General features: G+C 38.1%; 2 protein-coding genes across 2 annotated transcripts in view; both read left to right on the top strand.

The window, feature by feature from the left end:
• Window positions 1-4,326, top strand: part of LOC138056385 (tetratricopeptide repeat protein 28-like) — a 9,023-nt gene extending 4,697 nt beyond the window's left edge. The window contains exon 4 of the mRNA XM_068902174.1: window positions 1-4,326. This exon is cut by the window's left edge and continues 1,774 nt beyond it. Coding sequence (XP_068758275.1) covers window positions 1-1,550 — 1,550 coding nt within the window. The 3' untranslated portion in view covers window positions 1,551-4,326.
• Window positions 4,327-6,456: 2,130 nt separating this feature from the next.
• LOC138056387 (glutamine--tRNA ligase-like) overlaps window positions 6,457-15,777 on the top strand; it is a 33,787-nt gene continuing 24,466 nt past the window's right edge. Inside the window, exons 1-7 of the mRNA XM_068902175.1 lie at window positions 6,457-6,675; window positions 8,273-8,423; window positions 9,287-9,396; window positions 10,893-10,968; window positions 11,479-11,543; window positions 13,514-13,573; window positions 14,929-14,995. Of these exons, the coding sequence (XP_068758276.1) occupies window positions 6,481-6,675; window positions 8,273-8,423; window positions 9,287-9,396; window positions 10,893-10,968; window positions 11,479-11,543; window positions 13,514-13,573; window positions 14,929-14,995 (724 nt within the window). The 5' untranslated portion in view covers window positions 6,457-6,480. The remainder of the gene's footprint in view (window positions 6,676-8,272; window positions 8,424-9,286; window positions 9,397-10,892; window positions 10,969-11,478; window positions 11,544-13,513; window positions 13,574-14,928; window positions 14,996-15,777) is intronic.

The raw sequence follows: 15,777 nt of genomic DNA, 5'->3' as shown, positions 1-15,777 counted from the left end.
ATTTTTATAAACAACAACTGGAAGTTGCAAAGGAGGTAAAAGACATCGTCGGTGAAGGAGCCGCTAACAACAATCTTGGTTGCATTTATGAAACACAAGAATGTTATATGGACTCGGTGGCTTTCTACAAGTCAAGTGTGAGGCTTGTTAACGATGTTAGAGCTCGCCTTCACCTTAAGGATGAGTGGAAAATAAATCTGCGTCATCTGTACCAAAATTGTTACACAAGGCTGTGGTGTGTTTTACTGAAGCTAGAAAAGGTGACAGAGGCTTTGTCGGCTGCTGAGCAAGGTCGAACACAAGCATTGAAAGATCTTATGGAATACAACTATAGGCTTGCACCATCAGACGACGAGTCATTTACACCAGAAGACAGTGTCGTCGAAGATTTAAGTTACCTCCCGTCAAATACAGTCTTTGTCGCAATGACCGACAGTAACGTTGTTTCTTGGCTTATACGAGAGGGGAAGGTTGTTGATTTGAGCTTTGAGAGAACTGGCGACTTCGACTCCACAACTTTCTTTCGTTCTTTACTAAAGAATGCTTTCGATCGAATTGGCGTAACATCTAGAAAAGGGACAAAGTGCGAGGATCGGTCACTGGATGGAGAGAAGGATGACGAGATAGAAAATGAGACGTCTTCCCAGACGCACTCTCGTCCAGAACACCTCAAGTCAAATGCTTTGAGATCACTGTATGACATCATCGTTGCTCCATTCGAGGATTCGATTGATGGAGATGAACTTGCTGTTGTTCCAGAAGGTCTCTTATGGTTGGCGCCTTACGCCGCGTTGATGGACAAAAATTCAAAATACCTGAGTGAGTCGCTGAGAATCCGAGTCATTCCATCTTTAACAAGTTTGAAGATGATTGCCAATTGTCCAGCAGATTATCACTGCAAGAATGGAGCCTTGTTAGTGGGAGATCCGTGGGTGCAAGAAATTGTCATTCCTGGGGAGAAAATACTTGAGCAGTTGCCATGTGCCAAGGAAGAGGTGGAGATGATTGGACGAATACTCGACACTAAACCCCTGACGGGAAGAGAAGCGACAAAAAACGAGGTATTGAGGCGACTTTCCTCGGTTGCGCTGGTACACATTGCAGCTCATGGCCGCATGGAAACAGGAGAAATTGCGTTGTCCCCAAACCCCTTACGAAAGACACAGCTACCGGAAGAGGACGATTATCTTCTGACGATTACAGATGTGTTGAACGCTAAGCTTCGAGCAAGGATTGTCGTCCTCAGTTGCTGTCACAGTGGCCGTGGTGAGATCAAGGCTGAGGGTGTCGTTGGTATTGCACGGGCCTTCTTGGGCGCTGGTGCTCGCTCTGTTCTGGTGTCACTTTGGGCTATAGATGACGAAGCGACTCTGGAATTTATGAAGCGTTTCTACCAGCAGTTGGCTAAAGGCAAAAGCGCCAGTGAAGCTCTCAGCAAAGCTATGAAATCCATGAGGGAATCTGATGAATTAAATAAAGTGGAATACTGGGCACCTTTTTTACTTATTGGCGACGATATTACACTGGGAATTGGGGAAGGACACGACTAGTTTTTGGAAAATGTGAGTAAGATATAGAATAGACTCACAGCTACAGGGTGATCGTCTTTGGTGAAATCAAAACAGATAACAAATACGCCCTGGAGGACCGATCGCTCCCTTAATGCAACAGCCTTAAAGCCGCTGCCACTAACAACAAATTATTGCTATGGCACTCAGTCTCTTGCGCAGCTAACGTTTTGCAGCCTTTCTTTTGCAACAATAGCAGTCGAAGCGGGAAGGTCTCCGCCCGTTATCAACAGAGTGAAAGGCGAACGTTAGTTTACCTCAACTCCGATTACTTCCGATAAAGTCAAGGATCCTGACTAATAAAGCAACTGTCTGTGATGGTGTAAGCAGAGGTCGCCTGCGTCTTTGCATCACGGGGCTTGCACATGCTTATTAATCTATTGGTGTTTAAGAACATTTTCTTGTCGCCATTTGTAGAAGAGCAAAGATAGTTGCATTTCGTGGGGTATTTGGATGACACATTGGCCTATATCTGGCCATTATCGTGCCGTGCCCGAAAAGCACACTTACAGTACCAAGATTTTGGAGTGCCGTTCCAGATTTTTGTGCTAGTATAAAAGCGGATAGCAACCATATTGATCATACAGTTACGGCTGACTGTAGGAAAGCTTTTGACACTGGTGATAAATGATTTCCTGTTTTTAGGTCGCTATATGAAAGCTTGAAGACTTCAAATATGACAGAAATTCGTATCATTGGTTCAAGGATTACCAATAAACGGTTTTCGTTTTAAAAGGACAAATATCGCCTTTCAAATCTGTTGCGGCGGGTTTCACACTGGTTTCAGTTTTAGGTCCTCTACTTTTTGTAACTTTACACGACCAAGTTTGGATCGACACCCTAGCGTTAAATTCCTTGAACACTCATTGACGTACGTCTTCGCGTCGGAAAAAAGTCCGTAATTATTCTTTATAACTGCAATGACTTTTGCAAGGCAACTGAGATTTTACTAATTGCTGGACCTCGCCTTCAAAAAAATTGCCAATTGAACGAAGAGGATATTCGTATTCTCATATTAACCAAGAAAATCTGCAGAAGATACTTAACAAGCCTTTCAGAGAAAAAGTTAAGAATTGCTTGAAATAACGCTAATAACAATAAATTGAGTAAATATACACTATACATATATTGGATATGGTACGATTTGTCCTCGAGAGTGCTCAACAGTAATGGATCTTCGTCTAAGAGAAAGTGGACTGGACTAGTTCTCGTTCCTTTTATTCGATCGACAGAACTGTTTCGTGGGAGTGTTTCCCACTCGTCAGGATTTAGATGGCGTTGGTTTATATGGAGTTCCCTTGGAGTCATGCATGCTTTTACAATGCTAGGTTTTTTTTCAATAAGAATTTGTTTTCATGCCTACAATTATTCGCAAGTTCTTATCTTTTGTTGATTTTGGCTGCAACAAGTTGCATAATTAGTGGACACACTTCACCTTCTTGGGGCGTTATTAATTTACCTATTATCTCCCACACTGCAGCCCCCCTCCCCCCTCCCACCCTCCCCGCCTCCCCCTTACTAATCTTGCTAGCAATACAAGAAATTTCTGACAACAGTCAACATTGAAAGGGGGAGACGGAGGGGGAAGTGAGAAAGGTTGGAATTGTAGAGAAGCTGTTTTTAAACGGGAATGTCTCACCAATTTTGCAAACTGTTGTAGCTCTCGTTTGCATATAGAACTTTTCCAGAGTGCACAATTTGCATCTTAGTTGCGTTGGAGTATGACTGCGCCCTGTCCAGGATTTTCTATCTGATCGTGTTGTCTACCTTGGCTTTCTTTAACTGCCATATATGTTTGCTGAGTTCAGTTTGGCTGCCGTAAACTTCATTACTAAACGATTGTTTATGGTTGGAATATCTGGATTTCAAATCTGTGTCGATTAATCCCACGTATGCAAACGAGAGCTTGCCACCATCACAGAACTTGCGAATACTTGTAGGCATGCAAACAAATTCATATTGAAAAACACCTAGCATTGTAAAAGCATGCGTGACTCCAAGGGAACTCCATATAAACCAACTAATTAGCGACGCCATCTAAATCCTGACGAGTGGGAAACACTCCCATGAAACAGTTATGTCGATCGAATAAAATGAACGAAGACTAGTCCAGTCCACTTTCTCTTATATCTATATATATACTCGTGTTTCTGATTGGTCAATGACTATGCAATACGGAAGTTACTATGGAAACAAAGCGATGGATGTTTTGAAAGTCGCCGAATTTTGAGCACTTTAATTTTAAAACACCACGAGTGCCTATAAATCATGAAATGCACGCCCTTTCATATGATTTCCCTTACATTTATCTGCAGATATTTCTTCGTTTATTCAGGTGGCAGTTATTTAGTCTATCCTAATAAATAATTTGGATAAAATTCAGCAACAAAGATAGGCCGCAAAAACGCTCTTCGTTACTATTCTTGAAGTAGCTGTGGAATAAAAAATGAAACTAAACACGTCAAATTTCGAGTGATTTTCCGATCATTATCCAGCATTTATTAGCAAAGTAGGGTTTTGTAGAAAAAAAAGAATACAGGAGAGCCTAGATAGGGCGTCGGAGGGGGGAGGTGTCCTAACTTTCACTCGTATTGGTTAATGCTGGTTTTTGCACCAAATGGCTTCTTTTCTGGCGGTCGTGGGAAAGGACTACAACCTGGGTTGTTGAGCAGACCGTTCCCAGGATCTCCCTTCTCTGCCTCGTGGAGGCACAGAAGATAGACCCTGGTAACGAGGTTGCTCTTTCTCCTCCACAAGACTATAATATCAGCCCGTTTCTTCGGGCAGGTACAAAAGTCGAACCGGATCAACTCGGAGCTTACAGTATCAAGGATCTGTTCTGTAGAATAGAATTTCTCCAGTTTAAGAACTCAGCCCACCCTAAGAGACTTCAAGACCTCACTCAAGGGGAAAGATTGCATTTCTAAAACTTTTAAACAGCTAAAATCCGAAGTTATGTTTATGTAAGAAACAAATTAATATGATAAATCTGTACTTTATATTATAATGTATATTTTTTTTTATTTACTAAGTAAGACTATTGTAGGTTTGTAAGGGAAAATAACATAGATGTCTTTTGAATCTTTATTGTAGAATATTAATTAAATGTCGTATACGTAGATCGTAGTTAGTTACACACGATTCCTAGGATGACCACTTTTATTGTGACAAGATGTCGTGCATAAAAAACGTTGATGAAGATGATGATGATAGATCGCTCACCTCGGATCGAGCGAAAAATGGTCTTGTAAGCTAAAACTATTCGACGTTTGCCCCCATTTCACCAAAGGTTAGCTTAAAGATTAAGGCTAGGGGTATTTCTGGAGGCCTTATCAGGTTTTTTGCGTTGATCCGAGGAGAGGGATCCGAATTAATCCGATCCGACTTTTTTACCTGTCTCATTTCTTCCATTCCCTTCTTTGCGTCTCCCTTTAACTTTCACATATTAAAAGCTAACACAAAGATTTGAGCTTATTTGTTGCCTAAAATGTACAGTAACAAAAACAGTTAACTGTGTCATGCAGTACATCTAATCTGAAACTGGAAATTCCATCTCTTGCCCCAAACTTTCTGGTCCTAGTTGTTCAAGAGGTGGATAACACTTTATCCACGGGATAAATCACTATCTATCGAATAGCGCAATTGGTTTTGCTATGACTTATCCACTTGATATCAGCAGCCCACGAGTAGGAGGGCACAACTTCATTGCATTTGTGGAACGGCGCGTTTTACACACCGACTTCTTTTTCAGTTTGATTTTCCCACGAAACCAGAGCTTTCCAGCTAATTACAAGTCTTGCATGAGAAGCAAGAGATGATACGTTATTACCCATGATATTGAGAATGGTCGCTTGTGCAAGCCAAATCTTATTTAAAGACAGAACCCATTTTCTTACCTTTATTATTTATTTATTTATTTATTTATTTATATTTTTCATTCTTACGCACTAACGTTGTATTCTTAGCTTGCAAGTTTGAAATTAAAGTTTGCGTTCTTGTTTTCACGGGTAACATTAAATGAGGAGAGAGCAGCCAATGCAATATTTAAGAACTCGTCTAAAAGCAAGCTTCAGCTGTGAAAAATGCCCTTACATAGACCAGGTATTGGATTTGTAGGCTCTTCCCTGATAGTGATGTATCCCGCGGATAGTGCTATCCATCGTTTGAACAACTGGGGGCCTGGGGCCCGTTTCTCGAGAAGTCCCGAAACTTTATGGGCCCTTTTCGGTTGTCACAATTCCCTTTGTCTCTCAAGATCGGAGCGGACTCATTATAAAGTCGTCAAACTTCACAGTAATTTTTCTTTTTGTCACCTTTAAAACATGTTAAAAGATCGGCTTCCCAAAAACAGAAGTTGCCAGTTTCGCAAATGGCTTTTCGGACCCGAAAAGTTATCGGGACTTTCGAGAAACGAGCCTCTGGACTGAGGTCCCGGCGCATGTTTGATTTGTAAATGTACTGTATGTGGAATAAAGGAAAATATTTGGTTTCGTATAATTACATAAGCGATTCTTTAAATAATATGCATAAACAATTCACTTTGTTGGGCTGTCACCTCGACAAAACGGCCTGCAGCCATTTTGAAAAACTTTTGGGCCCTCGTGTGGGCCCTTTTCCATTAGTAGGGCTAACGCTCACATCATCATGTGGGATAGAAAACTGGCACTTCACATTACACTCTAATCTGTTAAGTCATTTTGAAAAACTATTTGATGATTATAATCGCCTAAAGTGAAACCAATCAGCGCAGGGAATTTTCAATAATTACCTATGTAATTATATTAAAATTTATAATACCTTACATTTACCCAGATCTGTATCAATAATAAGTTTGAGAGACATTTGAGTCATCCATACACCAGTGTATTACTTAACTCGATCCAGTCCTTTGAGCCCTAATAGTACACTTTGCATGTGGTTTTCTTGTAGCAGACGGTTTCGGTTTTCTCCGTTGTGTTCTCGTTTTGTGCGCTCTGTTTTCGTCATTTCGCGATCTGCTATGGACAAGGCTTCTCTTTTCCAGAGCATCGGGTTAAGTGAACAGAAAGCGAAAGAAACAGTGAAAAATGAGGTCCTGTCTGCTCGATTGGAGTCCATAATAAACTTGGTAAGAAATATAATTAGCAGTAGTCTTTTCTGCTATTTTCTTTTAGGATACTTACCTGACAAAGAAATTGTTTGTCTCTTCCCTTCGATTTACAGTAAAGTAGCTAAATTATAAATTGTTTCTAAGGATGAAGATGTTCAAGAAACAATCATTTTTAACGTATTGTACATGAACTGTAATTCTGATGCAATACCAAGCTTTACTTAAGCTTCATTAACTGAGAATATTTCTCGGTACTTACATATTGATAGAACCTGAAATCTCTCAGTTTATGTCTGTTGTCGCTTAAAAGAATAATTTAAGGTAAAAATTATTATTTGTTTATTAATGAATATTATTGATATCTTTGCATTTAATTAAAATCTTTGTGCAGACCAACGAAAATTCACGGCAAACTGTAATGAAAATATTTTTACCTGATTTGAGGACGGTGCCTACTATTGTTATTGCGCATACGTTCTGCGCATCTCGAGATACAGTACTCGGATTTCCTATCCGTGATGCTTACTAATACAGTGATATTCTTGTGTGGTTTAAAACTATCCGGAGAAAGTAGATCTTAGTAAGTACTCTTGGTATCCAAAAAGAAAATTGGGGGTAACCTTGCATTTTTCAGAGATCATTTTGCGAAAGGATGCCATACATTGCTTTGTATTTTAAAGCTTTTTACAAATATTATTCATGAATTATCTTTGAAAAATGCGTGGTTACCCCCAATGTTCTTTTTGGATTTCAATAACACTTGTTAAGATCTACATTCCTGCGTAACCACACACCGAGGCAAAAATATCTTTAATTAGTAGGCACTGTCCTTAATGTTATCTGCGCAATACACTTTGAAGCAATTATTTATGCCAAGATTTAGGCAATTAAAATGTTGTAACTTTGCAAAAGTGAAGATAATATCTTCATCTTAGAGTGTCACAATGGCCACGATGGAGTAGACTGCAAGCAGTCCACTCTAAGTCAGGTGAACTTCTTTCATCATACAAGTGAGCCCAAAATTATCCCCTGTACTCTTCGGCTTGCTGTGTATTTGGCTTGTCCTGCGTCATAGACTGCTAGCAGTGTATGATGCAGGAGAAAACTTGATTCTCTCGAGAACCAGACTCTTTTTCTAATGCTGGTCACATTAATGGACAACCTCTTTCACGGCCAAACCTCTTTGAAGCAACTGTAACAATGCATGTAGCATGTAGTAGGCCGCTGACAAGTTGGCGGGTTCGGGTACGTAGTTTGTACATTCTTCAAGATGCCCGACATTAAAGGTCTGTGAACACAAATGCCTGTTACATGTATTTGTTTGGTTTTAGCTATCAACATCTTTACACAACCCCCTATTTTGTTTACTAGTCCGTGGTTAGATAATCCTGCGATAAAAAATCCTGCCGGCTACGCAGACTGCAATGTGATTGATCCACAAGATAAACCAAAGCCACTAATAAATAAATTCAGCAAGGCTATTGAATAAAGATATGCTGCCACCGGGTTAACCTCAATCTGTGGCATGCAGATTTATTGATGGAAATGATATGATTTATCTGAGATGATCCTTTAAACATTGAAATAAACATTACTTGTTCTCCTTTTGCAAAAGGCCAAAGAAAAATCTGTGGGTGATGTTGAGAAGTCTACTGGTGTCTTGTTATTCTCTCTGGCAAGCAGCGGCGTCAAGGAAGATTGGCAGGTCAAATTGATTACAGAATATATCACTAGCAGTAAAGTTACATCATCTATCCAGCTGACAGGTATACATGTAGTTAAGTGCTCTTCTGTCATTATCTTTTAATTTGGCATGCTCCTTTGGCTCTTATGTGGCTTTGACCATTAATCTTAAGTATTTATCTGTGGGTGGAGAAGTCATAGTGGTTAGTAACTTGAACAAACATATCATAATTATTGCATTTAAATCAATCAATCCATCAATCCACTTGCCGGTCCTGGCGTCATATGTGGGTTGAGTTTGTCGGTGGTTCTCTCCTTGCTCTGAGAGGTTTTTCTCTGGTACTCCAGTTTTCCCCTCTCCTCAAAAACCAACACTGCGAAATTCCAATTCGATCCGGAATTCACGGACACATGTTGAACGATCTCCTGGGTTCTCTTAAGGTGTTCCGTGGGGAAACAAATTCCATTTCTGTTTCCATTTTTCCAATTAATTTACGGTATCTACTGAACTATCAATCAGTCAATCAATAATACCTTTAGCTACATGTAGTACCTAGCTTTCAGTATCTGTCTATCTATCCAAGGCATTCGTTTTTTAAATCAATAAAATAAATCAATCATTGAATCCAATGATTTAATCAAGTCAGTAATAAAGTAAATAATTTATCATGAATAAATGAGATTTCCCCTTCAAGTTGATAATTTAAATAAAATATAGCCAAATATTTGGAGTAATTTATCTTTAAAATTTAATTTCGGCATTCACTATAATAAATTATGCATTCCGGGACATAAGAAAATTTGTAGTGACTGTAGTTTTCATTTCTAGCTACGCATCTACAATATTGTTGTTGAAACTACACAGCACTGTGCTTTTTTATTTGAATAAATTTACAAAATAGTGCAGTGCATAAGTCTGTATCATTATTTCCATTGATTTGCTCAGCCGCTGTTGATTACATGAAGGCTAATCCAGTTTTACCTGTTGATGTGGCTTCCTTTGAAGAGAGCTGTGGCGTAGGAGTGAAAATTACACCAGATCAGGTTGAGGATTGTGTAAGTACACGACAGTCCAATGGTATTACATTTATTTTACCGGAGCTTGGCGTGCTGAAGTTTACAGCGTACATCTTTCATATTGGACATCCATACGATACCACTCCTCTATGGGCTTTTCAGGGCCAATGAAACCCAATCAACGAAACGACAGAACACAACAACAACAACTGTTATAAGAATCCCAACTGGCCAGCAGCAAACCAGTTGGCTATTTACAAGTGCGTCCAAGAAGTTGAACCAGGGACTACCAGGAACAAATTAATTTTTAGTTGTAAGAACTAGCCTTGAACCTGGGAACTGCAGATCTTGAAGGAAGCATTCTAACTACTGGGCCGCACTGCCTCCTCAAATGTTATAACCATGTTATGGTCAATTGACACCTGTCAAAACAAGGTATCCACTGACCAGTATTACATGACCATATTGCAGGCTTTAGTTTAGAGCTCATGGAGGTCAGTTGTTTTTTTTTTAAAGGTGACCACTGACCAGGGACTGGGTTTTCATAGGATTGCTGGCTCAAGTCAGGTTAACTTATTGTAAGAATAAATAACTGGGGAGCTCCGCTTTTAGGCTTGGCTAAATCTATATATTATGGATTAAGGTTAAATTGAAAAGTAGTACTTTACCCTTTTATCCCTGAACCAGCCCCCAGTGACTAGTGAAATTGTACACAACGTGTGATGTTTGACAGAGTAAAATCTATAAAAGTCACTCTTACGAGGAAAATACATCCCTTTGCTTTTTATGGGTTCAAATGAGCTGCATTCTTACATGCCTTACCAGCATACAGAAAATAGAATAACTCTTAGGAAAAATCTTCTATGTGACCCCAAACTTTCTATTCATTTACATGTCTAGCCAGCAAAATTTTTGGAAGCTACTTTTCATGCTTAAGTACAACATGTTAAGACGGAGTCCACCAAAAGTTCGAGTAACAAGTGGACAAAAACCTTGTACCAAGATTAATTTATAAACATCGTATTGCAAACTTCTGTATGACTATTTTAAATATCTTCTCAAAAAAAAATCATTTCTAGCAACACGAAACATCAAAAACAACTGTTGAACTTTGTAAGAAACACTTGAAAATAACTGCTGAAATGAAACTGATGATAAAAAATTACCTGTTATTGCACAATTTCTCTGAACTTTGAAATTTAATTTTTCTCGTTCCCATGGGAAATTGTTTTCGGTGTTATTACAGGCAATAATAGTTATATCTTTAGCTTTCAGGAAATGTAAAAAGGACTATAAAATACTTAAAATTATTCTGGTACCAGATTTTTGTCCACTAAAAACTGAAATTGCTTGATTTTCTATCGAATTTTGTCTTAAACACATCATCACTATAATACAATGTATCAGTCACCAGGAACCAGTGACTGCCAATTTTCTTTATAGCTAGAACTGTAGCTCAGTTAGATTGCATTAAACTACATGTACATGTTAAGAAAATTGAAAAGAATGCGTGGTTTTAAAATTGCAACTTATAGGTTGAAGAGCTGATTAAACTTCACAAGGAAGAATTGTTGAAGAAGCGATATAAGTTTAACGTTGGAATGATAATGGGTGAGTGTGAGACAATGGCAACCTTCAGATTGTGGTACATCAAGTATCATGTATGACCATATGAATAAGGTTGAATCATTATTTTTTATAAATGCAATTTAACGTAATTTCTACATGTATGAAATAAACAAGTTTTAAGAATTAAATTCTTCCTGACGTTTGTCCAATATGCAATTCTGTCCTTTTGTAAACATCTGCCAAAAATGTATACTTTAAGCTTTTAGGTCAAACTTAATGAAGTTCAAATTCCACTATATATAGGCCACTTTCACAATGGCAGCCATGTAAAATATTCTTTGTTTTAATGTTAATAAGCCTTTCTAGCCTCGCTACCACAAGTAAATTTGAAATGAATATTTTGCTTCAAATTTTGAGGGCAGTTGGGGGCTAATTAACATAAAGACAAAAGCGTGTCAAGGTCACCATTTATGAAAATGGTCTAGTACCACAGTCAATTCAGCGATGTGTTTGATGATTGTTGAGATCATTAGTTTTTGTTTATACTCTTAGGTAAAGCAAGAGAGAAATTAAAATGGGCAGATGGAAAAGCAATCAAAGCAGAAATTGATATGCAGGTACTGTTATAAAGTCAACCACTCATTCTGGCATTACCTTTATCAGCTTTTGTTGCCATGGGCAAGAAAAAGCCAATTTGAAAATAGACATTATTTCACTTATGTCCAGAAATGACCCTAATTAGATGCACGTCCAATTTTGACATCCAACACAAAGTGTCCCTAGTTTACAAGTCTAAGCCTTTGCTATCTATTTCCAACAATAATGTTTACAAGGGTAAAGGTTGGCGTTATTTTCAAGTCACGGTAAATTCACTTTGTGCAATCCCATAATACACCTCTATTACACCCCAAAACTTTTACATAACCATTGTTTGCAATTTCTCCTGGGACATGAAAATATCCCAAGAGAAGTCGAAAACAATGCCTATGCAGATTTTGGCGGGAGGGGGGTAAAAGAGGTGTATTAATGGGATTTGTGCAAGTAGTGAATGCAGCTGTTTAATATCCTTATACTTGAGGAACAGCATTTGGTTGACTCTTTTTGGCGTGAATTGTCTGTATTCCAAGACACAAGTGATGTTGAAGTTTGGGGGAAGAGCAAGGAAAAACTTGGTTGTGCTTATTGAAATCTGTGTGCATCTACATGTAATTAGGGCGGGCAGTGTAAAACGCAGACTGCAGACTGCAGACTGCAGACCAGGGGTAAAATGAAGACTGAGGTTATAATGTCACTGTTGAAAAAGCCCAAACCCCTTAGAAATGCTAACCTTAGGCCTAATTAGGCCTAAAACAATATTTAGGCTTAACTGTTAGCATTTCCAATGGGTTTGGGCTTTTTCAACAGTTAAATTATAACCTCAGTCTGCAGTCTGTGTTTTACACTGACCGGTAATTAGGGACATTTCTTGTCATATCTCATTATTTGATAATTTCATGAAATCTCTTTCAATATGAATGGATACTACACATGCATGGCTGCGCAGAGATATGAAATTTCTCTTTGAGTGTTGAAAGAATTTTCTAATATTTCATGAGTGAGCGAAGCAAAAATTAAGATAAACACCAGATACACCTTATTCCAAAATGGCTGCCATTTTGGTATTCTTTAGTTTCCAAGCAAATTAGCCCTTATGGCCTCATTCAAGCTAGGTTAAAATATTCTTTTGAATTTTACATTTGAAAGCGATGGTGGTCAATTTGCATGGAAACAAAAGAATGCTAAAATGGCAGCCATTTGGAATAAGTTGTATGAAATAAAATATAAACTACACACTGTATAAATATATGAACACCAATGAAATACTGAATCATTAACGTTATTGAAAAGCGTGATTTTTGTATGTAACCATAGCAAAAGGGATCTTTTCATGTGTGGAGATAACATGTTATCTTCACATGTTTAAATACATGAGTGTTTTTGCACAAAAGCTCACATAATAGCTGATGATTTATGCTATCTATGTAAAAGTGAATGGCATACAATCCAGTGCCATATGTTTTTAAAGTGCCCCCTGGTATTTCATTGGTGTTTATACAATAAATACATGTACCGATATGTAACCTTTCTTTCAATGGTATGCTCTTTAAATAACGGATTGTTTTAAGGGTTTCTCTCTAAAATAGGCATACAATGCTCCTTTAAATTTTGGTTTTATCAAAGGACCAGACAAAGGTAAATTAACCATTGTGATAAAGATTTCTGAACCTAATGTTTTGAGTGTTACCCCTTCATTAGTGTGAAAATTCATCATTTAGCGAAAATTTGCTTGGAAATGCGCTCTGTAATTTCTGCTTCAAATGTCAGCTGGTAAATCTTTCTTACATTATTAGTTACTTTACATTTTTATAAACTGGTTTGATAAAACTCAAGTTTTCATGTTTCGATCAGTCTTAAGCCACAGAAGCAGCATGACATTTTCTTGAAACTCAACTACTTTTATAGGAATACCACGTCTTTGGAGGTTTGAAGGAACCCTTCCTTTTATTATGCCGTCTTCAATTAATTGCATCTGTAAGTATTTTCATAGGTCCTTGATTTGCTGGGGCCTAAAACAGAAGAAGACATGCAGAAACAAAAAGCAGTTAAGGTAGCTTGAATATTTGTTTTTCTAAGGATTCATGATTTCCATGAATTTGTTTTCTTACTTGTACAGTAGTAACTCAACTTCTAGTTTTTTGGGAATGAAATTTGGGAATGGCAGGTATCTGCTAAGTTAGCTTGCAGATAATTCCTTGGAATTTGATAACAAAAATAAATTGACACCTTCTTTAGGGTGATAAGAAAGTAAACATTTAAAATTAAGTGAAATATCTCCCTGGTCAATTTACTTTTATCAACTAGTTTAATTACAGTTACGGTATATTTATTATAATTTCTGTAGTTCACTCGCCCACCAATTAATAAAACTCTTTAGTTTTTTTAAAGAAGCTTATTACCCTCAGACTGTTAGTTAGCCTGCATAGCATCCCAAGGGGAGGAGGGGGGAGGGGGGGAGGGGGGGGGGAGGGAAGAGAAAGGGCAGAGGGACTGGGGAGGAGGGAAAGGAGAGACCTCACCTCTCCCCTCCTCTTGGGCTGCTATGCAGGCTACAGTTAGCTTGCTCAGACTGAAGTACGTTAATACAGATAATAATTCTTGAGGTCAGAACAACCTGTGATGAGATGGTATTCAAACTCTGCAGGCTTAAGCATTGCTTAGCCTTGGCAGTAGACCTGGGGCTTTATAGAGACTTTAAAGACTGCGGAGGCTTGCAGTCCTTCCAACACGTCCGGAATCCCAGTAATAATAATTATAATAATAATAATAATAATAATAATAATGATAATAATAATAATAATAATAATAATAATAAGCCATGGTACCAACAGAGCCTACTGCACACAGTGCTTGAAAATGAAAAAGATGTATTGGAATGTGCCCTTTATCCTTGAGAAGCCACTGGAAGATGTAGCTAATAAGCCTGGCGTGATTGTACATGATAAAGAAACCAACATCTGGACTCTATTTGAAGGCACAGTCTGCCAAGTAGGCAAAATTGCGAAACGATTCAAAGAAAAAAAAACAAAATACATAGAAAAGAGAGTACAAAAGTACAAGCATATATAAAATCAATATAATTGTTTTTGACTTTCTTGGAGGACACCATAAACAATTGAGAAATGACTTAAGATCAATTATGAACACTGACAAGGAACTGAGTTACAGTACCTCATCGAACGCTGCCAGAAATGGATTTTGAGCCAGAATGTAAATATCATTAAGAAGTTCTACGAATTTGTTTAAGCGGAAAAAGGAATGTAAACTAGGTAAGATTTAAAATGCGCTGGTTGATGTACACACATAATAATAATAATAATAATAGGTAAAAGTCAATTGAATGTATGTAGATTTGTCATAAATGGAGCACCAAATAATGTTTTTTTTATTTGCCACTGCTTTAAGGATCCTAAGCCAAGTAAAGAAGGGAAAGCAACAAAGGAGGTTTCTTCAGCAGTAGTTGAGTCCCAAGGTATTTAAATTTTACCTCAAATACATGTAAATCTTACATAAGAGGAAACATGCCTTAAATTTTGAGGAGTGAAGTGAGTTTAATAAAATAGTGATGGCAAAGTACAGTAATTCTATATGAGCAGAATGAAATTTCCTGGCAGCAAAAAGTACATCAGGTTTTGAAAGTGATTGTAGAAAAATTAATGTGCATTCAGTTGGGATATTACAACATGTGACTGCCGACCGGATAGCTCAGTTGTGGGAGGTCATGGGATCAAAACTCCGGCCAGACCAATAGTCGGGGTCTTTAACCCTTTGACGTCCAAACCGGCTGAAACCGACCAGACTTAGTATTTTTACTCTGTCTAACGCCAGAGTATTTTACTTGTCAATGGGGAACCCCTGGGAGTCAATGGGGTAATCACTCACTGTCCCCATTAAATGACTTAGGAGAAAGTGCTGCCTTTTTAATGACATGAGCAAAGGGTTACTCTAAATGAGTGAAGGGGGTAGTTTCTAAAGAAACTGTGGTGCTGTGTCGGTGGGGAAGTAGCATACAAAAATTTGGTTTTATCAACGGAGTTGATAATGTACATGTAAATTGGCCACCGTACAGAGAATGACAAATAGTAGGCTCAGTTTCACAGCCCTTCAATGTTAATAACCCTACACATGGGATGTTTAATTAATAAACAACCCACACACTTTGAACAGAAAGAATAGAACATGGAGTTCTCGGCATTGTGGTCTGTTCTCTGTGGTGTATCATGGTTGGGATGGTTAACAGTGAGAAATACTAGC

The sequence above is a fragment of the Montipora capricornis genome, chromosome 7, assembly GCF_036669925.1.
Source record: "Montipora capricornis isolate CH-2021 chromosome 7, ASM3666992v2, whole genome shotgun sequence".
In the NCBI taxonomy this organism is placed as follows: domain Eukaryota; kingdom Metazoa; phylum Cnidaria; class Anthozoa; order Scleractinia; family Acroporidae; genus Montipora; species Montipora capricornis.
This window is presented reverse-complemented; position numbering and strand designations above follow the sequence as displayed.